A 23,666-nucleotide genomic window follows, 5' to 3' on the forward strand; every position below is an offset into this window, starting at 1 on the left:
CCTGTCTTTCTCTCTCTCTTTCCCCCTGTCTTTTCTCTCTCTTTCCCCTGTCTTTCTCAGTGGTGTATGAGCCTGTCTTTCTCTAGAGAAGTCTCTGCAGAAGTCTTTCTCTCTCAAGAAGGCCAAAGAGGGTCTCTCTCTTCCCCCTGCCTTTCTATCTCTTCCCATGAAGTCTTTAATTTCTCAATTTCCCATGTTGATTCCATCATGTCTTCCCTTTGTCTCCAACAGATTATCAGGTGTATCTGAAGCCCCCAGTCTTTCTGAACCTCCTTCTAGGCTCTTTCCCCAACTCTAGTAGTCTCTTTCTCCCAGTTAAATTCAGCATTAATTTCTAGTCTGTTAAATGATTCTGTCTGACTGCCAACTTTCTCTCCCAGACTGAGGAGCAGTTGTATTCTAATGGTTTTATTAGGTCTTTCCCCCTCCCTTCTGTCTCTTTCCCCCTCCCTGAAATGCCTCTGATTTGGTTGGGGATGTTATTCATCCCTTCTTATCTTCCCCTGGAGTCTTTAAATGTTGATATTAAAGGAGGAGTGGAGACAGGGATTGTAAATGTTGTTGATATTAAAGGAGGAGGAGTCAGGGATTCTAAATGTTCTTGATATTTCTCTCTCTCTTCCCCCTGTCTTTCTAAAATCTCTCTATTTCCCCTGTCTTTCTCAGGGATTTAAATGTTGATCTTTCTCTTCTCTCTTGTAAATGTTCTCTGATATTTCCCCCTGTCTGGAGACAGGGATTGTAAATCTCTGTTGATTTCCCCCTGAGTCTTGTAAATGTTGATCCCCCTCCCTTCAGGGATTGTAAATGTTGATATTCCCTCAGGAGACGGGGATTCCCCCTGATATTCTCTCTCTTTCCCGGGTCTCTTGTAAAATGTTGATATTAAAGGAGTCTTGAGACGGGATTGTAAATGTTGTTGATATTCTCTCTCTTCCCCCTGAGACGGGGATTCTTAAATGTTGTTGATATTAAAGGAGGAGTCTTTCGGGATTGTAAATGTTGTTCTATTTCCCCCTGTCGGGATTGTAAATGTTGTTGATATTCCCCTGAGTGAGACAGGGATTGTAAATGTTTTCTCCCTCCCTTCTCAGGGATTTAAATGTTGATATTAAAGGAGGAGTGGAGATGGGGATTTAAATGTTCTATTAAAGGTCTTTCTCTCGGGATTGTAAATGTTGTTGATATTAAAGGAGTGTCTTTCAGGGATTGTAAATGTTGATATTCTCTCTCTTCCCAGGGATTGTAAATGTTGTTGATATTAAAGGAGGTCTGAGACGGGATTGTAAATGTTGATATTAAAGGAGGAGTGAGACGGGGATTGTAAATGTTGATATTCTTCCCCCTGTCTTTCGGGATTGTAAATGTTGATATTAAAGGAGGAGTGGAGACGGGGATTGTAAATTTGATATTCTTCCCCCTGTCTTTAAATGTTGATATTCTCTCTTTCCCCTGGAGTCTTTCTCCCTCCCTTGATATTCTTTCCCCCTGTCGGGATTTAAATGTTGATATTAAAGGAGGAGTGGAGACGGGATTGTAAATTTGATATTAAAGGAGGAGTTCCCCCTGGGATTGTAAATGTTGATATTAAAGGAGTCTTTCAGGGATTGTAAATGTTGATATTTCCCCTGTCTGGAGACCTCTCTTGTAAATGTTGTCTTGATATTCTCTCTTCCCCCGGGTCTTTGTTGATATTAAAGGAGGAGTGGAGATGGGGATTGTAAATGTTGTTGATATTAAAGGAGGAGTGGAGACGGGGATTGTAAAATGTTGATATTAAAGGAGGAGTTCCCTGGGGATTGTAAATGTTGTTGATATTTCCCCGGGTCTTGTAAATGTTGATATTAAAGGAGGAGTGGAGACGGGGATTGTAAATGTTGTTGATATTAAAGGAGTCTTTCGGGATTGTAAATGTTGATATTAAAGGAGGAGTGGAGATGGGGATTGTAAATGTTGTTGATATTAAAGGAGGAGGAGACGGGATTGTAAATGTTGATATTAAAGGAGTCCCCTACAGGGATGGTAAATGTTCTTGATATTCCCCCTGTCTTGGAGACAGGGATTGTAAATCTTCTCTATTAAAGGTCTTTCTGGGAGACAGGGATTGTAAATGTCTTGTTGATATTAAAGGAGGAGGAGAGACGGGGATTGTAAATGTTGTTGATATTAAAGGAGGAGGGAGACGGGGATTGTAAATGTTGATATTAAAGGAGGAGTGGAGACAGGGATTGTAAATGTTGATATTAAAGGAGGAGTGGAGACAGGATTGTAAATGTTGTTGATATTAAAGGAGTGGAGACGGGATTGTAAATGTTGTTGATATTTTCTCCCTGGAGACGGGGATTTCCCCCTGTTCTTGATATTCCCCCTCCCTTCTCGGGGATTCCCCCCTTCTATTCTCCTGGAGACGGGGATTGTAAATGTTGATATTAAAGGAGTCTTTGGAGACGGGATTGTAAATGTTCTTGATATTAAAGGAGTGGAGACGGGATTGTAAATGTTTTGATATTAAAGGAGGAGTCTTTCGGGGATTGTCTTTTCTTGATATTAAAGGAGGAGTGAGACGGGATTGTAAATGTTGATATTAAAGGAGGAGTTCTCTCCCCCTGTCTTTGTAAATCTGATATTAAAGGAGGTCTTTCTCAGGGATTCCCCCTTGTTTATTCTCTCTTCGATACTGTCTTTCTAAATGTTCTCTGATATTAAAGGAGTGAGTGAGACTCCCTTGTAAATGTTTTGATATTAAATAGAGTGGAGTCTTTTGTAAATGTTGTTGATATTCCCCCTGTCTTTCTCCGGGGATTGTAAATGTTGATATTAAAGGAGTGGAGACGGGGATTTCCCCCTGTCTTATTAAAGAGGAGTGGAGACAGGGATTGTAAATGTTGTTGATATTAAAGGAGTCTGGATACAGGGATTGTAAATGTTGTTGATATTAAAGGAGGAGGAGACGGGATTGTAAATGTTTTTGATATTAAAGGAGGAGTGGAGACAGGGATTTAAATTTGAATTAAAGGAGGAGTTGATTCCATTGTAAATGTCTTCCCCTTTGTCTCCAACAGGGATTGTAAATGTTGTTGAATTAAAGGAGGAGCCCAGACGGGGATTGTAAACTGAACAAGGAGAAGGTAGGCAGGGATTGTCCCCAAATCTTGATATTAAAGGAGGATGGAGATGGGGATTGTAAATGTTGATATTAAAGGAGGAGTGGAGACAGGGATTGTAAATGTTGATATTAAATGAGTCTGTTAAATGATTCAGGGATTGTAAATGTTGATATCTCCAGACTGAGGGAGAGTTGTATTGTAAATGGTTTTATTAGGGAGACGGGACTGTAAATGTCACTTTCTGGAGATGGGGATTGTAAATGCCTCTGTTGATATTAAAGGAGGAGTGAGACGGGGATTTAAAATGTTGATATTAAAGGAGGAGTGGAGACGGGGATTGTAAATGTTGATATTAAAGGAGGAGTGGAGACGGGGATTGTAAATGTTGTTGATATTAAAGGAGGAGTGGAGACGGGGATTGTAAATGTTGATATTAAAGGAGGAGTGGAGACGGGGATTGTAAATGTTGATATTAAAGGAGGAGTGGAGACGGGGATTGTAAATGTTGTTGATATTAAAGGAGGAGTGGAGACGGGGATTGTAAATGTTGTTGATATTAAAGGAGTCGATACAGGGATTGTAAATGTTGAAATTAAAGGAGTGGAGACGGGGATTGTAAATGTTGATATTAAAGGAGGAGTGGAGACAGGGATTGTAAATGTTGATATTAAAGGAGGAGTGGAGACAGGGATTGTAAATGTTGTTGATATTAAAGGAGTGGAGACGGGGATTGTAAATGTTGATATTAAAGGAGGAGTGGAGACGGGGATTGTAAATGTTGATATTAAAGGAGTGGAGACGGGGATTGTAAATGTTGATATTAAAGGAGGAGTGGAGACGGGGATTGTAAATGTTGTTGATATTAAAGGAGGAGTGGAGACGGGGATTGTAAATGTTGTTGATATTAAAGGAGGAGTGGAGACGGGGATTGTAAATGTTGTTGATATTAAAGGAGGAGTGGAGACGGGGATTGTAAATGTTGATATTAAAGGAGGAGTGGAGACGGGGATTGTAAATGTTGATATTAAAGGAGGAGTGGAGACAGGGATTGTAAATGTTGTTGATATTAAAGGAGTCGATACAGGGATTGTAAATGTTGTTGATATTAAAGGAGGAGTGGAGACGGGGATTGTAAATGTTTTTGATATTAAAGGAGGAGTGGAGACAGGGATTGTAAATGTTGATATTAAAGGAAGAGTGGAGACAGGGATTGTAAATGTTGATATTAAAGGAGGAGTGGAGACAGGGATTGTAAATGTTGATATTAAAGGAGGAGTGGAGACAGGGATTGTAAATGTTGATATTAAAGGAGTCGATACAGGGATTGTAAATGTTGTTGATATTAAAGGAGGAGTGGAGACAGGGATTGTAAATGTTGATATTAAAGGAGGAGTGGAGACAGGGATTGTAAATGTTGATATTAAAGGAGGAGTGGAGACGGGGATTGTAAATGTTGTTGATATTAAAGGAGGAGTGGAGACAGGGATTGTAAATGTTGATATTAAAGGAGGAGTGGAGATGGGGATTGTAAATGTTGATATTAAAGGAGGAGTGGAGACAGGGATTGTAAATGTTGTTGATATTAAAGGAGAGTGGAGACAGGGATTGTAAATGTTGTTGATATTAAAGGATGAGTGGAGACGGGGATTGTAAATGTTGATATTAAAGGAGGAGTGGAGACAGGGATTGTAAATGTTGTTGATATTAAAGGAGGAGTGGAGACGGGGATTGTAAATGTTGTTGATATTAAAGGAGGAGTGGAGACAGGGATTGTAAATGTTGTTGATATTAAAGGAGGAGTGGAGACGGGGATTGTAAATGTTTGTCATTTGTTAAACAGCAGGACTCCAGCAGCAGATTGAACTCATTACATGGGCAGCACCAGATGCTGAAGGTCAGTAGACACACACACACACACACACACACACACACACACACACACACACACACACACACTGACCCATCCTTTGTCCTTGTTGTTTTAGAAGCAGCATGAGGACCTAAAGAAGCAGCACTATGAGCTGCAGGAGCAGCATCAGATTCAGGGAGAGGACCACGGCAAGGCCTTGGACGAACACAAGGACCGCTTCGACAAACTACAGCAGACCAAAGAGATGGAAGCCTCCAAACTCAAAGGTACAGACACACAAGGACATGAGTAAATAATAGCATGCCTTTGTCTCCATCTCCTGACTTTGAGCGGTTTTGGAGTTGATGCACTATACAATGGTATAATAAGATTTGTAATAAGTATGGTACATGGTGTCTATGTGTTTGTGTTATTACTGTAGAGAATGTGTATAATCTGCGAGAGGAGAATAGGCAGCTGAGGAAAGCTCACCAGGACATCCATGTCCAATTGCAGGATGCACGGGTGAGTACTGGGAATTGGTGCTGAGCGATTAACCCATATTTCATATTTTTTGGGGGGGTGGGGTGTTACTAAACAAGAAATTGACCGTCGGTTCAAATACTTGAATTACATTTATAATTTCTTGGGGTCAAATGTGCCGTTTCTCTGGAGAGAAATCAAATCATTCACGAGAGAATCGTGACTTTAACATTAATTAATTACATTACATTATTATCTTAATACATTAAGACTGTTATTTATCTAATTATCTAAATATGTTTCATTGTTAGCTGATTTCAATGAATCATGTAACAATGAACTTACTAGGATTTGGGGCCCCACTAGAGCGCTTCATTAGAGTTACGATCTCCCAAATGTAACTCTTAAAGATATGTACCTATCACATCTAATAACAGTCCTTCTGAATTATTATCTCGGATCAGATCATCATTCTGAACCGTTGTAACTTCTTTGCATCTGCAAAAACCTTATGATTCAGTACTACACAAATTGGTTTAATTATTTATTTACTAGCTAATTAAATGTTAACACAGGAAAAACACACACTTAACACGTTAAAACAGGTCCCTAGTGGACTGACGACAGCTGCTTGTTACAAAAGACATGGAGAGAGAAAGAGGGACAAAGACACTTAACGTTGGTACATTTAGAAACTACTCTCACTTATAGTACTCCTGTACTTTGCACACAAACTGCCGCCTGCTTGGAGTAAGAAATCATGAATGTATTGGTTTCTCTCTGTCGACGGGCCGCCTTGGAAAAGGGTTTGGGCCTTTTCGCCGCATGCTTGTAAGGCTCTGATTCTCCAAAAATGGTTTAAACAAGTCGTCTACTGTTGTCCTCTGTAGTCGTCCGGTATCCGGTGACTTGTCGTCCTGAACAGAACTACAGAGTTGATTTTCCTTCCGTTCGCTCCCGAAGATGCTTCTTTGAAGATAGGCTAGCCAGCCGTGTCGATGGTTCCCAGTGGGGTGATAAGAGTAGCGTAATAGAACGGTTTGAGCAGGGTAGTAGAGTGGTTCCACTAAAATTCGATATTCTAGATACTTTATTTAGGACCGCTAATCAACCGTACCAGTGATTGTCCGCGAGCTGAGTTTATCGTCTCTACCTCGTGTTGAGTTCAAACCACTTTAAACGTGCAGCTGCAGCTCTTCGTCTCTCTGGTATGATATGTTCATTCTAAACTCATCATTTCATACAGTTTGTTCGAAAGGGCGGTTCCGTCAGGCGAGACGTTCTCTGACCTCACTCGGGCATGACTTGTCACTGTGCAAAGTTTATGTTAAAACAATTCTCTCTTATGGCTCCTAAAATCACATCCCTCTCTTAACAAAAACACTCATCATTTTTCATATTACATGCACAACGCATCGGATGGACACTTGATACATGTAGTGGGTATACTTTCCAAGTTACAGTATTTCCTGTATAACATTTTGAATGACATCACAAAATGACATTAGTGTCCTATAGATTGGCTCTGACCATTCCCCACCTTCTATGTTAAAAATATTGTTCCAGTATTCGCTTTAGAATGTGTTTGAGTTTCAGCGTGAAAACAATCCATTCCTCTGGTGAACATTGGAGAAGGAGAGCTGATGGTTCTGTCTTTGATTTACAACAGGCAGTGAGTTGTTAATCCCCCCCTTAGTTCTGGGGCTCTGGTTGAAGTTATTCATTACAAACCTGATCTGACCAATTTGGATTCTCACAGGACAGTCATGACAATGTCTACCAAATGTGGACCTGACAGAGACAATGGAATATTTTTCATGTTTTGGTAATTGAATGTTCACTATTTTTGGCTTTGGAATTTTTGTTAAATCTCAAATTATTGTTATTTCATTCATTTAAAAATGTATTTAATGTTTAAAAAAAAAAATCACAAACTCAGATTATTTTTTTAATCGAACCTAAACCAAACCGACCTCAAAAAGAACTTGTCATTCAGCCCTACTGGTAACCACAGAGCTTGGTCAACCTCAAATTGTTTATGTAAAAAAACCATAGATATAAAATATGGAATAAGTTTTCTTAAGGCCATTGGATAGCTAGGAGGATGCATGACCATGTTATGTATTATATTTTATTATTATTATTACAGATAGTACATAAGGACTTGAAGGCTGCCCATGATCAGCTTGCACTGACGCTAGAGGACCACAAGAGTGCGCTGGCTGCAGCTCAGGTAGGTGGATACTACTGTGGGGGGATATGATGGTTCTTTCTAACATATCAAGGGACTATCCTGTTTTCTAACATGATATCTGGGGACTATCCTGTTTTCTAACATGCTATCTGGGGACTGTCCTGGTTTCTAACATGCTATCTGGGGACTGTCCTGGTTTCTAACATGATATCTGGGGACTATCCTGGTTTCTAACATGATATCTGGGGACTATCCTGGTTTCTAACATGATATCTGGGGACTATCCTGGTTTCTAACATGATATCTGGGGACTATCCTGGTTTCTAACATGATATCTGGGGACTATCCTGGTTTCTAACATGATATCTGGGGACTATCCTGGTTTCTAACATGATATCTAACATGATATCTGGGGACTATCCTGGTTTCTAACATGATATCTGGGGACTATCCTGGTTTCTAACATGATATCTGGGGACTATCCATCCTGGTTTCTAACATGATATCTGGGGACTATCCATCCTGGTTTCTAACATGATATCTGGGGACTATCCATCCTGGTTTCTAACATGATATCTGGGGACTATCCTGGTTGGTTTCTAACATGATATCTAGGGACTATCCTGGTTGGTTTCTAACATGATATCTGGGGACTATCCTGGTTGGTTTCTAACATGATATCTAGGGACTATCCTGGTTGGTTTCTAACATGATATCTGGGGACTATCCTGGTTGGTTTCTAACATGATATCTGGGGACTATCCTGGTTTCTAACATGATATATATGGACTATCCTGGTTTCTAACATGATATCTAGGGACTATCCTGGTTTCTAACATGATATGTAGGAACTATCCTGGTTTCTAACATGATATCTAGGAACTATCCTGGTTTCTAACATGATATCTGGGGACTATCCTGGTTTCTAACATGATATCTGGGGACTATCCTGGTTTCTAACATGATATCTGGGGACTATCCTGGTTTCTAACATGATATCTGGGGACTATCCTGGTTTCTAACATGATATCTGGGGACTATCCTGGTTTCTAACATGATATCTGGGGACTATCCTGGTTTCTAACATGATATCTGGGGACTATCCATCCTGGTTTCTAACATGATATCTGGGGACTATCCTGGTTGGTTTCTAACATGATATCTGGGGACTATCCTGGTTGGTTTCTAACATGATATCTGGGGACTATCCTGGTTGGTTTCTAACATGATATCTGGGGACTATCCTGGTTGGTTTCTAACATGATATCTGGGGACTATCCTGGTTGGTTTCTAACATGATATCTAGGGACTATCCTGGTTGGTTTCTAACATGATATCTGGGGACTATCCTGGTTGGTTTCTAACATGATATCTGGGGACTATCCTGGTTTCTAACATGATATATATGGACTATCCTGGTTTCTAACATGATATCTAGGGACTATCCTGGTTTCTAACATGATATGTAGGAACTATCCTGGTTTCTAACATGATATGTAGGAACTATCCTGGTTTCTAACATGATATCTGGGGACTATCCTGGTTGGTTTCTAACATGATATCTAGGGACTATCCTGGTTGGTTTCTAACATGATATCTAGGGACTATCCTGGTTGGTTTCTAACATGATATCTGGGGACTATCCTGGTTTCTAACATAATATCTAGGAACTATCCTGGTTTCTAACATGATATCTGGGGACTATCCTGGTTGGTTTCTAACATGATATCTAGGGACTATCCTGGTTGGTTTCTAACATGATATCTAGGGACTATCCTGGTTGGTTTCTAACATGATATCTGGGGACTATCCTGGTTGGTTTCTAACATGATATCTAGGGACTATCCTGGTTGGTTTCTAACATGATATCTGGGGACTATCCTGGTTGGTTTCTAACATGATATCTGGGGACTATCCTGGTTTCTAACATGATATATATGGACTATCCTGGTTTCTAACATGATATCTAGGGACTATCCTGGTTTCTAACATGATATGTAGGAACTATCCTGGTTTCTAACATGATATCTAGGAACTATCCTGGTTTCTAACATGATATCTGGGGACTATCCTGGTTTCTAACATGATATCTGAGGACTATCCTGGTTTCTAACATGATATCTGGGGACTATCCTGGTTGGTTTCTAACATGATATCTAGGGACTATCCTGGTTGGTTTCTAACATGATATCTGGGGACTATCCTGGTTGGTTTCTAACATGATATCTGGGGACTATCCTGGTTTCTAACATGATATATATGGACTATCCTGGTTTCTAACATGATATCTAGGGACTATCTTGGTTTCTAACATGATATGTAGGAACTATCCTGGTTTCTAACATGATATCTAGGAACTATCCTGGTTTCTAACATGATATCTGGGGACTATCCTGGTTTCTAACATGATATCTGGGGACTATCCTGGTTTCTAACATGATATCTGGGGACTATCCTGGTTTCTAACATGATATCTGGGGACTATCCTGGTTTCTAACATGATATCTGGGGACTATCCTGGTTTCTAACATGATATCTGGGGACTATCCTGGTTTCTAACATGATATCTGGGGACTATCCTGGTTTCTAACATGATATCTGGGGACTATCCATCCTGGTTTCTAACATGATATCTGGGGACTATCCATCCTGGTTTCTAACATGATATCTGGGGACTATCCATCCTGGTTTCTAACATGATATCTGGGGACTATCCTGGTTGGTTTCTAACATGATATCTAGGGACTATCCTGGTTGGTTTCTAACATGATATCTGGGGACTATCCTGGTTGGTTTCTAACATGATATCTGGGGACTATCCTGGTTGGTTTCTAACATGATATCTAGGGACTATCCTGGTTGGTTTCTAACATGATATCTGGGGACTATCCTGGTTGGTTTCTAACATGATATCTGGGGACTATCCTGGTTTCTAACATGATATATATGGACTATCCTGGTTTCTAACATGATATCTAGGGACTATCCTGGTTTCTAACATGATATGTAGGAACTATCCTGGTTTCTAACATGATATGTAGGAACTATCCTGGTTTCTAACATGATATCTGGGGACTATCCTGGTTGGTTTCTAACATGATATCTAGGGACTATCCTGGTTGGTTTCTAACATGATATCTAGGGACTATCCTGGTTGGTTTCTAACATGATATCTGGGGACTATCCTGGTTTCTAACATAATATCTAGGAACTATCCTGGTTTCTAACATGATATCTGGGGACTATCCTGGTTGGTTTCTAACATGATATCTAGGGACTATCCTGGTTGGTTTCTAACATGATATCTAGGGACTATCCTGGTTGGTTTCTAACATGATATCTGGGGACTATCCTGGTTGGTTTCTAACATGATATCTAGGGACTATCCTGGTTGGTTTCTAACATGATATCTGGGGACTATCCTGGTTGGTTTCTAACATGATATCTGGGGACTATCCTGGTTTCTAACATGATATATATGGACTATCCTGGTTTCTAACATGATATCTAGGGACTATCCTGGTTTCTAACATGATATGTAGGAACTATCCTGGTTTCTAACATGATATCTGGGGACTATCCTGGTTTCTAACATGATATCTGAGGACTATCCTGGTTTCTAACATGATATCTGGGGACTATCCTGGTTTCTAACATGATATCTGGGGACTATCCTGGTTTCTAACATGATATCTGGGGACTATCCTGGTTTCTAACATGATATCTGGGGACTATCCTGGTTTCTAACATGATATCTGGGGACTATCCTGGTTTCTAACATGATATCTGGGGACTATCCATCCTGGTTTCTAACATGATATCTGGGGACTATCCTGGTTGGTTTCTAACATGATATCTGGGGACTATCCTGGTTGGTTTCTAACATGATATCTAGGGACTATCCTGGTTGGTTTCTAACATGATATCTGGGGACTATCCTGGTTGGTTTCTAACATGATATCTGGGGACTATCCTGGTTGGTTTCTAACATGATATCTAGGGACTATCCTGGTTGGTTTCTAACATGATATCTGGGGACTATCCTGGTTGGTTTCTAACATGATATCTGGGGACTATCCTGGTTTCTAACATGATATATATGGACTATCCTGGTTTCTAACATGATATCTAGGGACTATCCTGGTTTCTAACATGATATGTAGGAACTATCCTGGTTTCTAACATGATATCTAGGAACTATCCTGGTTTCTAACATGATATCTGGGGACTATCCTGGTTTCTAACATGATATCTGGGGACTATCCTGGTTTCTAACATGATATCTGGGGACTATCCTGGTTTCTAACATGATATCTGGGGACTATCCTGGTTTCTAACATGATATCTGGGGACTATCCATCCTGGTTTCTAACATGATATCTGGGGACTATCCTGGTTGGTTTCTAACATGATATCTGGGGACTATCCTGGTTGGTTTCTAACATGATATCTAGGGACTATCCTGGTTGGTTTCTAACATGATATCTGGGGACTATCCTGGTTGGTTTCTAACATGATATCTGGGGACTATCCTGGTTGGTTTCTAACATGATATCTAGGGACTATCCTGGTTGGTTTCTAACATGATATCTGGGGACTATCCTGGTTGGTTTCTAACATGATATCTGGGGACTATCCTGGTTTCTAACATGATATATATGGACTATCCTGGTTTCTAACATGATATCTAGGGACTATCCTGGTTTCTAACATGATATGTAGGAACTATCCTGGTTTCTAACATGATATCTAGAACTATCCTGGAACTATCCTGGTTTCTAACATGATATCTGGGGACTATCCTGGTTTCTAACATGATATCTGGGGACTATCCTGGTTTCTAACATGATATCTGGGGACTATCCTGGATATCTTGGTTTCTAACATGATATCTGGGGACTATCCTGGTTGGTTTCTAACATGATATCTGGGGACTATCCTGGTTGGTTTCTAACATGATATCTGGGGACTATCCTGGTTGGTTTCTAACATGATATCTGGGGACTATCCTGGTTGGTTTCTAACATGATATCTAGGGACTATCCTGGTTGGTTTCTAACATGATATCTGGGGACTATCCTGGTTGGTTTCTAACATGATATCTAGGGACTATCCTGGTTGGTTTCTAACATGATATCTAGGGACTATCCTGGTTGGTTTCTAACATGATATCTGGGGACTATCCTGGTTTCTAACATGATATCTAGGAACTATCCTGGTTTCTAACATGATATCTGGGGACTATCCTGGTTGGTTTCTAACATGATATCTAGGGACTATCCTGGTTGGTTTCTAACATGATATCTAGGGACTATCCTGGTTGGTTTCTAACATGATATCTGGGGACTATCCTGGTTGGTTTCTAACATGATATCTAGGGACTATCCTGGTTGGTTTCTAACATGATATCTAGGGACTATCCTGGTTGGTTTCTAACATGATATCTGGGGACTATCCTGGTTTCTAACATGATATCTAGGGACTATCCTGGTTTCTAACATGATATCTAGGGACTATCCTGGTTTCTAACATGATATCTAGGAACTATCCTGGTTTCTAACATGATATTTAGGAACTATCCTGGTTTCTAACATGATATCTGGGGACTATCCTGGTTGGTTTCTAACATGATATCTAGGGACTATCCTGGTTGGTTTCTAACATGATATCTAGGGACTATCCTGGTTTGTTTCTAACATGATATATAGGGACTATCCTGGTTGGTTTCTAACATGATATCTGGGGACTATCCTGGTTTCTAACATGATATCTAGGGACTATCCTGGTTGGTTTCTAACATGATATCTGGGGACTATCCTGGTTTCTAACATGATATCTAGGAACTATCCTGTTTTTTAACATGATATCTAGGGACTATCCTGGTTTCTAACATGATATCTAGGAACTATCCTGGTTTCTAACATGATATCTAGGAACTATCCTGGTTTCTAACATGATATCTGGGGACTATCCTGTTTTCTAACATGATATCTAGGAACTATCCTGTTTTCTAACATGATATCTAGGGACTATCCTGTTTTCTAACATGATATCTAGGGACTATCCTGGTTGGTTTCTAACATGATATCTAGGGACTATCCTGGTTGGTTTCTAACATGATATCTGGGGACTATCCTGTTTTCTAACATGATATCTGGTAACTATCCTGTTTTCTAACATGATATCTAGGGACTATCCTGGTTTCTAACATGCTATCTAGGGACTATCCTGTTTTCTAACATGATATCTGGGAACTATCCTGGTTGGTTTCTAACATGATATCTAGGAACTATCCTGGTTTCTAACATGATATCTAGGGACTATCCTGGTTGGTTTCTAACATGATATCTAGGGACTATCCTGGTTTCTAACATGATATCTAGGGACTATCCTGGTTGGTTTCTAACATGATATCTGGGGACTATCCTGGTTTCTAACATGATATCTGGGGACTATCCTGGTTTCTAGCATGATATCTAGGGACTATCCTGGTTTCTAACATGATATCTAGGGACTATCCTGTTTTCTAACATGATATCTAGGGACTATCCTGGTTGGTTTCTAACATGATATCTGGGGACTATCCTGGTTTCTAGCATGATATCTAGGGACTATCCTGGTTGGTTTCTAACATGATATCTAGGGACTATCCTGGTTTATAACATGATATCTAGGGACTATCCTGGTTTATAACATGATATCTACGAACTATCCTGTTTTCTAACATGATATCTGGGGACTATCCTGGTTGGTTTCTAACATGATATCTGGGGACTATCCTGGTTTCTAACATGATATGTAGGAACTATCCTGACTCTTGATGGGTCTGTGTGGGCCTGTGTGGGCCTGTGTGGGCCTGTGTGGGCCTGTGTGGGTCTGTGTGGGCCTGTGTGGGCCTGGGCAGCGGGAGGACGGGCATCGGTTGGGTTGGTTCACTAAGGGGTGTCTGAGCTTGAGTGGCACATCAAAAGCGTTCTTTTAAGCTAATCAAGCGGGTAGAAATATAATGGGTCGATTTGGGACGAGAGAAAGAGAGTGAGAGGGAAAGAATGTAATAATTCTACAGCTTTCTGTCAGAAAAGCAATGTTTGATAAATGGGTTATTTAACTGGTCCAGTCCATTTGCTGGACAAGGGGCAGAAAGGACTGTACCGTTTAAATCAGGAAAGAGAGGGGGGGGGGGGGGGGTGATGTAGCCTGGCTAATGGTCCTTCACTCAGATGTCTTGCCTTCTGTAGGTGGGCTGTCCCCTCTGCATGTCTGCTGCCTGTCTCCCTTGCAAGAGGACCTCTCATTTCTCAACCTTTGACCCCTGATCTTCTGGCTTCCTTGATGCTGTCTTCCTGGTTCTGAGGAGGCTGCCTCCTAACACTCTTCTAACCTTCAGCTAACCTTTGCTCATGCAAGTGCCCTTCAATAAATCTGACTTAATCTTGTTTGCATGTCCTGACCTCACTGTTTCCTTATGGTTATTTAATAGTTGACTTAAGGTTGTTTAATGGTCTTTCCTCAGGTCCAGGTAGATGAATTTAAGCATCTCAAAGAGACCCTGATCAGAATGCCCAGCCTTCGACATGGTCAAAACCCCACCCACCAACAGGCCCAGCCTGCTGCTCTATTGGCCAAGGCCCATGAACAGGGCCCACCCCTACCACATCCAGCTGCCTTATTGGCTGAGCCCCACATAGAAGCACACACCCACGAGGAAGACCATGGGGACACACAGTCTAGGGTAGAGGAGGCTGCTCTTTTTTGCCACATCCTTCAATCTGTCATGTTATTTTGTGACACATTGTCACACACACACACACACACACACACACACACACACACACACACACACACACACACACACACACACTCATCCTCTCTAACCCGCTCTGTTATTTTACTAACCAGTTGCATCTGCAGGAGGAGCCAGAGTTCCAGTCTCAGCCTGCCGGGTCCCACCATGCAGAGAAGGAGAAAGAGGGATATGGAGAGACTGAGGGGGAGGCAGAGAGGAGTAGAGAGCTGGGGGAGGCAGAGAGGAGGAGAGAGCTGGCGGAGGGGGAGGCGGAGAGGAGGAGAGAGCTGGCAGAAGAAGAGATGGAGCAGGCGGGGCAGCCTCAGAAGCTGGAGGAGGAATCTGAACAACCACAGGAGGACGAGGGGTTGGAGGCAGAACACGACCAGCCAGACAACAACGCTCTGAACCGCCAGAGACGCCAACCACAACAGGTAAGAACTAGTTAGAGACACTTAGAACTGCTTAATACAAGGTCTTTAGAACCACGCTAGTACTGCTCAGTGGTGGGAAAAGTACCCCCATTAAGATACCTTCATAGAAAATGACTCAAGTGAAAGTCACCCAGTAAAATACAACTTGAGTAAAAGTCTAAAAGTGTTTGGTTTTGAATATACTTAAATATCAGAAGTAAATGTAATTAAGTATCAAAAATAAAAAGCAAAAATGTGAATAATTTCTAATGACTTACATTAAGCAAACCAGTAAACACAATTTGTGTTTTTTATTTTTATTTTTTAATGTACGGATAGCTAGGGGCACACTCCAACACTCAGACATCATTTACAAATGAAGCATTTGTGCTTAGTGAGTCCACCAGATCAGAGGCAGTAGGGATGACCAGGGAAGTGTGTGAAGTGGACCATGTTCTGTCCTGCTAAGCATTCAAAATGTAACGAGTACTTTTGGGTGTCAGGAAAAATGTATGGAGGAAAAAGTACATCATTTTCTTTTGGAATGCAGTGAAGTAAAAGTTGTCAAATATTAATTGTAATGTGCAGATACCCAAAAAAACGACTTAAGTTGTACTTTAAAGTATTTTTACTTAAGTACTTCACACCAATGTACTCCTTAATACAATATCTTTAGAACAGCATGTTGTCTCATTGCCTGTCTGGTTTCCCCAGGATCCACAAAGTGACATCCATCTCGTCCCTGAGACCCACCTCCAGCAGGAGGCCCACGTGGAGCGTGTGAAGTCTGCCTACGAGCAGCAGCAGCGCCTGGAGGCTGAGCGGGCCCAGAGGACGAGGGAGCTCCAGCTGCGCCAGAAGGCCCTGCAGGCCCAGAAAATGAGCGTGCAGAGGGAGAGAGAGATGCGTCTGCGAGCTCAGCACGAGAGAGAGGAACAGCACCAGCATCAAGAGGAGGCCCGTCGGGAACAGCTACTGAAGGAGGAGCAACTCAGGTCAGAGGGCAAGGGGCAGGGGTCAAAGGTTATGTAGAGATCACGAAGAGGTATTTAGTTAAATTCAATACAATTAATCAATTACTTACTGAAAAGAATTTGACCCCATATGGAATAATGTTACAATATGTTATATTGTTCAGGAAGAAGAGTAACTATGAGAACACAAACAATGACATCGTCCAGGGTGATGAAGAACCTCATATTGATGATGACGAAGGTGAGATAATCAAGTCACAAAATGTTCTGTCTGGATTCTGGAACCATTTTTAAAGAGGGAGACTGCTATTGACATTTAGACAAAATTCGTTTTTTTCTCCTCTCTGCATTTTTGACTGAGTAATTGTGATTGTATTGACATACTTACCCTGACTCACTGTTGGTTTACTGTGTGTACAGAGAGGGACACCCACTTGGAGAAGGAGAATCAAGAGGAAGAGGACCACCGAGTACCACAGCGACAGGTCAGACAGATATTGAAATGTACCAATCTCTATCAACCACTGATTTCAATGACTGTCACATGGTCTGAGGTGAATCTGACCCCAGTCGTTTTCACTCTGTTATTTATTATTTTACATGTTTTTATTATATTTATGAATCATATTCAAACTTGATATTATCATGTTCAAACATGTTCTACGCCTTTAAAGTTAAATGATTGAATTGACATTAGTTGACTCTGACTCGGTACATGTCTTTCTAAGGAGTCCTAAAGCTGTAGTTAGTGATGTAGTGAATTATGGAGGATCTGTTGGCACTGGAGGGCTCTCCTTCCCTGCCTGACACAAACATCAGCTCAACCCCTACTCTCTCGCTCTCTCTCTCCCTGCCTGACACAAACATCAGCCTCAACCCCTACTCTCTCCTTCCCTGCCTGACACAAATATCAGCCTCAACCCCTACTCTCTCCTTCCCTGCCTGACACAAACATCAGCCTCAACCCCTACTCTCTCCTTCCCTGCCTGACACAAACATCAGCCTCAACCCCTACTCTCTCCTTCCCTGCCTGACACAAACATCAGCTCAACCCCTACTCTCTCGGTCTCTCTCTCCCTGCCTGACACAAACATCAGCTCAACCCCTACTCTCTCCTTCCCTGCCTGACACATCAGCCTCAACCCCTACTCTCTCTTTCCCTGCCTGACACAAACATCAGCTCAACCCCTACTCTCTCTTTCCCTGCCTGACACAAACATCAGCTCAACCCCTACTCTCTCCTTCCCTGCCTGACACAAACATCAGCTCAACCCCTACTCTCTCCTTCTCCCTGCCTGACACAAACATCAGCCTCAACCCCTACTCTCTCCTTCCCTGTCTGACACAAACATCAGCTCAACCCCTACTCTCTCCTTCCCTGCCTGACACAAACATCAGCTCAACCCCTACTCTCTCTCCTTCCCTGCCTGACACATCAGCCTCAACCCCTCTCTCTCTTCCCCTGCCTGACACAAACATCAGCTCAACCCCTACTCTCTCTTTCCCTGCCTGACACAAACATCAGCTCAACCCCTACTCTCTCCTTCCCTGCCTGACACAAACATCAGCCTCAACCCCTACTCTCTCCTTCCCTGCCTGACACAAACATCAGCCTCAACCCCTACTCTCTCCTTCCCTGCCTGACACAAACATCAGCTCAACCCCTACTCTCTCGCTCTCTCTCTCCCTGCCTGACACAAACATCAGCCTCAACCCCTACTCTCTCCTTCCCTGCCTGACACAAACATCAGCCTCAACCCCTACTCTCTCCTTCCCTGCCTGACACAAACATCAGCATCAACCCCTACTCTCTCCTTCCCTGCCTGACACAAACATCAGCCTCAACCCCTACTCTCTCCTTCCCTGCCTGACACATCAGCCTCAACCCCTACTCTCTCCTTCCCTGCCTGACACATCAGCCTCAACCCCTACTCTCTCCTTCCCTGCCTGACACATCAGCCTCAACCCCTACGCTCTCTCTCTCCCTGCCTGACACAAACATCAGCCTCAACCCCTACTCTCTCGCTCTCTCTCTCCCTGCCTGACACAAACATCAGCTCAACCCTACTCTCCTTCCCTGCCTGACACATCAGCCTCAACCCCTACTCTCTCCTTCCCTGCCTGACACAAACATCAGCCTCAACCCCTACTCTCTCTCTCCCTGCCTGACACAAACATCAGCTCAACCCCTACTCTCTCTCTCCCTGCCTGACACAAACATCAGCTCAACCCCTACTCTCTCCTTCCCTGCCTGACACAAACATCAGCTCAACCCCTACTCTCTCCTTCCCTGCCTGACACAAACATCAGCCTCAACCCCTACTCTCTCCTTCCCTGCCTGACACAAACATCAGCCTCAACCCCTACTCTCTCTCTCCCTGCCTGACACAAACATCAGCTCAACCCCTACTCTCTCTTTCCCTGCCTGACACAAACATCAGCTCAACCCCTACTCTCTCTTTCCCTGCCTGACACAAACATCAGCCTCAACCCCTAGCCACAGCCTCTTGGGTATTGGTCTAGTGTTCTTTCCGTGTGTGTGTGCTTTCATAGATAGTAGAGCAGAGAAACCCACCCCAATCTGAACTGTGATATGCACAGTTTCACAGACACTGACAATCTGTCGCTCTCCATCCCTCCCGTCCTGCAGGGGGCAGTAGAGAGGGAGGTGGACCCAGAGGATGACCCTAATAACCAGGGGGAGGATGAGTTTGATGTGGCAGAGGAGCAGCATCTTCAGCACAGGGAGGAAGAGGAGGCAGACATACATCTCAACCCCAATCACCCAGCCATAGATGAGGAACTGGTGGTGAGAGAAGGAGGGAGGGAGGAGAGAAGAGAGGGAAAGGAAGTAAGGAGACAACAGAAGTAGTCAGAGATATACCAGGATGACAAACTTAGGCTCTGATACAAGCAACAGGTAAAAGTTGTTTCGGTGACTGCCATGGTAACAGTTGTCATGGTTTCTGTGTTTGCAGATGGCGGTAAACCCCGACCAGCAGGAAGACAACCTGGATGACCAGTATCCGGAGGAGGACGAGGTACAAACACACACACACACAGAGGTTCAAACAGGGGGAGGAAGAAGACATGGTCTGATGGTGGTTAACCCTGTTTTAGGTGCAGGAGGATTTGGCCGGGGGGCAGAAGAGGGAGGAGGAGGAGGAGCCATACAACGAGGAGAAAGGAGAACACGTGAGTCTAGGAACACTATGGAATATTGTACGTGGAACCTTGAGTGAGAAAACAGCCGTGGGTTTGTCCCAGAGCAGGGACCTGTAGATAAACCTTCACTCTCTCAGCATAGTCCCAGAGCAGGGACCTATAGATAAACCTTCACTCTCTCAGCATAGTCCCAGGGCAGGGACCTATAGATAAACCTTCAGACTCTCTCAGCATAGTCCCAGAGCAGGGACCTGTAGATAAACCTTCACTCTCTCAGCATAGTCCCAGAGCAGGGACCTATAGATAAACCTTCACTCTCTCAGCATAGTCCCAGAGCAGGGACCTATAGATAAACCTTCAGACTCTCTCAGCATAGTCCCAGAGCAGGGACCTGTAGATAAACCTTCACTCTCTCAGCATAGTCCCAGAGCAGGGACCTGTAGATAAACCTTCACTCTCTCAGCATAGTCCCAGAGCAGGGACCTGTAGATAAACCTTCACTCTCTCAGCGTAGTCCCAGAGCAGGGACCTGTAGATAAACCTTCAGACTCTCTCAGCATAGTCCCAGAGCAGGGACCTGTAGATAAACCTTCACTCTCAGCATAGTCCCAGAGCAGGGACCTATAGATAAACCTTCACTCTCTCAGCATAGTCCCAGAGCAGGGACCTATAGATAAACCTTCACTCTCTCAGCATAGTCCCAGAGCAGGGACCTATAGATAAACCTTCAGACTCTCTCAGTGTAGTCGTGTGTTGGTTGGGTGTGTGCACATGCCCCATGTCTAGTTACCCCCCCCCCCCCCGTGTGTGTGTGTGTACTCCATTCACCCATCTAAACACTAGTGAATGATCTGACACTGCTCCAACATGGTCAGTCTGTCACCGTTCCACCACAATGTTCTAGAATGATCCGCCTGTTTTCCTGGTTCTCACCTTGCCGCTCTAGAGTGTTAGGTCGGTGGCAGGTCCTAGAGTTATGTATATGTATCAGGCTGCTCTAGAGTGTTAGGTCAGTGGCAGGTCCTAGAGTTATGTATATGTATCAGGCTGCTCTAGAGTGTTAGGTCAGTGGCAGGTCCTAGAGTTATGTATATGTATCAGGCTGCTCTAGAGTGTTAGGTCAGTGGCAGGTCCTAGAGTTATGTATATGTATCAGGCTGCTCTAGAGTGTTAGGTCAGTGGCAGGTCCTAGAGTTATGTATATGTATCAGGCTGCTCTAGAGTGTTAGGTCAGTGGCAGGTCCTAGAGTTATGTATCAGGCTGCTCTAGAGTGTTAGGTCAGTGGCAGGTCCAAGAGTTATGTATCAGGCTGCTCTAGAGTGTTAGGTCAGTGGCAGGTCCTAGAGTTATGTATATGTATCAGGCTGCTCTAGAGTGTTAGGTCAGTGGCAGGTCCTAGAGTTATGTATCAGGCTGCTCTAGAGTGTTAGGTCGGTGGCAGGTCCTAGAGTCATGTATCAGGCTGCTCTAGACTGTTAGGTCAGTGGCAGGTCCTAGAGTTATGTATCAGGCTGCTCTAGAGTGTTAGGTCAGTGGCAGGTCCTAGAGTTATGTATCAGGCTGCTCTAGAGTGTTAGGTCGGTGGCAGGTCCTAGAGTTATGTATCAGGCTGCTCTAGAGTGTTAGGTCAGTGGCAGGTCCTAGAGTTATGTATCAGGCTGCTCTAGAGTGTTAGGTCGGTGGCAGGTCCTAGAGTTATGCTGCTCTAGAGTGTTAGGTCGGTGGCAGGTCCTAGAGTTATGTATCAGGCTGCTCTAGAGTGTTAGGTCGGTGGCAGGTCCTAGAGTCATGTATCAGGCTGCTCTAGACTGTTAGGTCAGTGGCAGGTCCTAGAGTTATGTATCAGGCTGCTCTAGAGTGTTAGGTCAGTGGCAGGTCCTAGAGTTATGTATCAGGCTGCTCTAGAGTGTTAGGTCGGTGGCAGGTCCTAGAGTTATGTATCAGGCTGCTCTAGAGTGTTAGGTCAGTGGCAGGTCCTAGAGTTATGTATCAGGCTGCTCTAGAGTGTTAGGTCGGTGGCAGGTCCTAGAGTTATGCTGCTCTAGAGTTTTAGGTCGGTGGCAGGTCCTAGAGTTATGTATCAGGCTGCTCTAGAGTGTTAGGTCAGTGGCAGGTCCTAGAGTTATGTATCAGGCTGCTCTAGAGTGTTAGGTCGGTGACAGGTCCTAGAGTTATGTATATGTATCAGGCTGTTCTAGACTGTTAGGTCAGTGGCAGGTCCTAGAGTTATGTATATGTATCAGGCTGCTCTAGAGTGTTAGGTCAGTGGCAGGTCCTAGAGTTATGTATCAGGCTGCTCTAGAGTGTTAGGTCAGTGGCAGGTCCTAGAGTTATGTATCAGGCTGCTCTAGACTGTTAGGTCAGTGGCAGGTCCTAGAGTTATGTATATGTATCAGGCTGCTCTAGAGTGTTAGGTCAGTGGCAGGTCCTAGAGTTATGTATATGTATCAGGCTGCTCTAGAGTGTTAGGTCGGTGGCAGGTCCTAGAGTTATGTATATGTATCTGGCTGCTCTAGACTGTTAGGTCGGTGGCAGATCCTAGAGTTATGTATCAGGCTGCTCTAGACTGTTAGGTCGGTGGCAGGTCCTAGAGTTATGTATCAGGCTGCTCTAGACTGTTAGGTCAGTGGCAGGTCCTAGAGTTATGTATATGTATCAGGCTGCTCTAGAGTGTTAGGTCAGTGGCAGGTCCTAGAGTTATGTATCAGGCTGCTCTAGAGTGTTAGGTCGGTGGCAGGTCCTAGAGTTATGTATCAGGCTGCTCTAGAGTGTTAGGTCAGTGGCAGGTCCTAGAGTTATGTATCAGGCTGCTCTAGAGTGTTAGGTCGGTGGCAGGTCCTAGAGTTATGTATCAGGCTGCTCTAGAGTGTTAGGTCAGTGGCAGATCCTAGAGTTATGTATCAGGCTGCTCTAGACTGTTAGGTCGGTGGCAGGTCCTAGAGTTATGTATCTGGCTGCTCTAGACTGTTAGGTCGGTGGCAGGTCCTAGAGTTATGTATATGTATCAGGCTACTCTAGAGTGTTAGGTCAGTGGCAGGCCTTAGTGTTATGTATATGTATCAGGCTGCTCTAGAGTGTTAGGTCAGTGGCAGGCCTTAGTGTTATGTATATGTATCAGGCTGCTCTAGAGTGTTAGGTCGGTGGCAGGTCCTAGAGTTATGTATATGTATCAGGCTGCTCTAGACTGTTAGGTCGGTGGCAGGTCCTAGAGTTATGTATATGTATCAGGCTGCTCTAGAGTGTTAGGTCAGTGGCAGGTCCTAGAGTTATGTATATGTATCAGGCTGCTCTAGAGTGTTAGGTCAGTGGCAGGTCCTAGAGTTATGTATCAGGCTGCTCTAGAGTGTTAGGTCGGTGGCAGGTCCTAGAGTTATGTATATGTATCAGGCTGCTCTAGACTGTTAGGTCAGTGGCAGGTCCTAGAGTTATGTATATGTATCAGGCTGCTCTAGAGTGTTAGGTCAGTGGCAGGTCCTAGAGTTATGTATATGTATCAGGCTGCTCTAGAGTGTTAGGTCAGTGGCAGGTCCTAGAGTTATGTATCAGGCTGCTCTAGACTGTTAGGTCGGTGGCAGGTCCTAGAGTTATGTATATGTATCAGGCTGCTCTAGAGTGTTAGGTCAGTGGCAGGTCCTAGAGTTATGTATATGTATCAGGCTGCTCTTGAGTGTTAGGTCAGTGGCAGGTCCTAGAG

The 23,666-nt window shown here is 43.4% G+C and overlaps 1 protein-coding gene across 1 annotated transcript in view; it reads left to right on the top strand.

Annotated features, from left to right (window-relative positions):
* The window catches only part of LOC115127108 (Golgi integral membrane protein 4-like), an 80,209-nt gene that overhangs the window by 15,710 nt on the left and 40,833 nt on the right, over positions 1-23,666 (top strand). The window contains exons 2-16 of the mRNA XM_065024975.1: positions 61-74; positions 232-239; positions 3,089-3,128; positions 4,948-5,001; positions 5,093-5,243; positions 5,399-5,481; positions 7,589-7,672; positions 15,147-15,365; positions 15,533-15,853; positions 16,547-16,827; positions 16,971-17,047; positions 17,227-17,291; positions 19,457-19,615; positions 19,785-19,847; positions 19,927-20,001. Of these exons, the coding sequence (XP_064881047.1) occupies positions 61-74; positions 232-239; positions 3,089-3,128; positions 4,948-5,001; positions 5,093-5,243; positions 5,399-5,481; positions 7,589-7,672; positions 15,147-15,365; positions 15,533-15,853; positions 16,547-16,827; positions 16,971-17,047; positions 17,227-17,291; positions 19,457-19,615; positions 19,785-19,847; positions 19,927-20,001 (1,694 nt within the window). The remainder of the gene's footprint in view (positions 1-60; positions 75-231; positions 240-3,088; positions 3,129-4,947; positions 5,002-5,092; positions 5,244-5,398; positions 5,482-7,588; positions 7,673-15,146; positions 15,366-15,532; positions 15,854-16,546; positions 16,828-16,970; positions 17,048-17,226; positions 17,292-19,456; positions 19,616-19,784; positions 19,848-19,926; positions 20,002-23,666) is intronic.

The sequence above is a fragment of the Oncorhynchus nerka genome, linkage group LG11, assembly GCF_034236695.1.
Source record: "Oncorhynchus nerka isolate Pitt River linkage group LG11, Oner_Uvic_2.0, whole genome shotgun sequence".
In the NCBI taxonomy this organism is placed as follows: Eukaryota; Metazoa; Chordata; class Actinopteri; order Salmoniformes; family Salmonidae; genus Oncorhynchus; species Oncorhynchus nerka.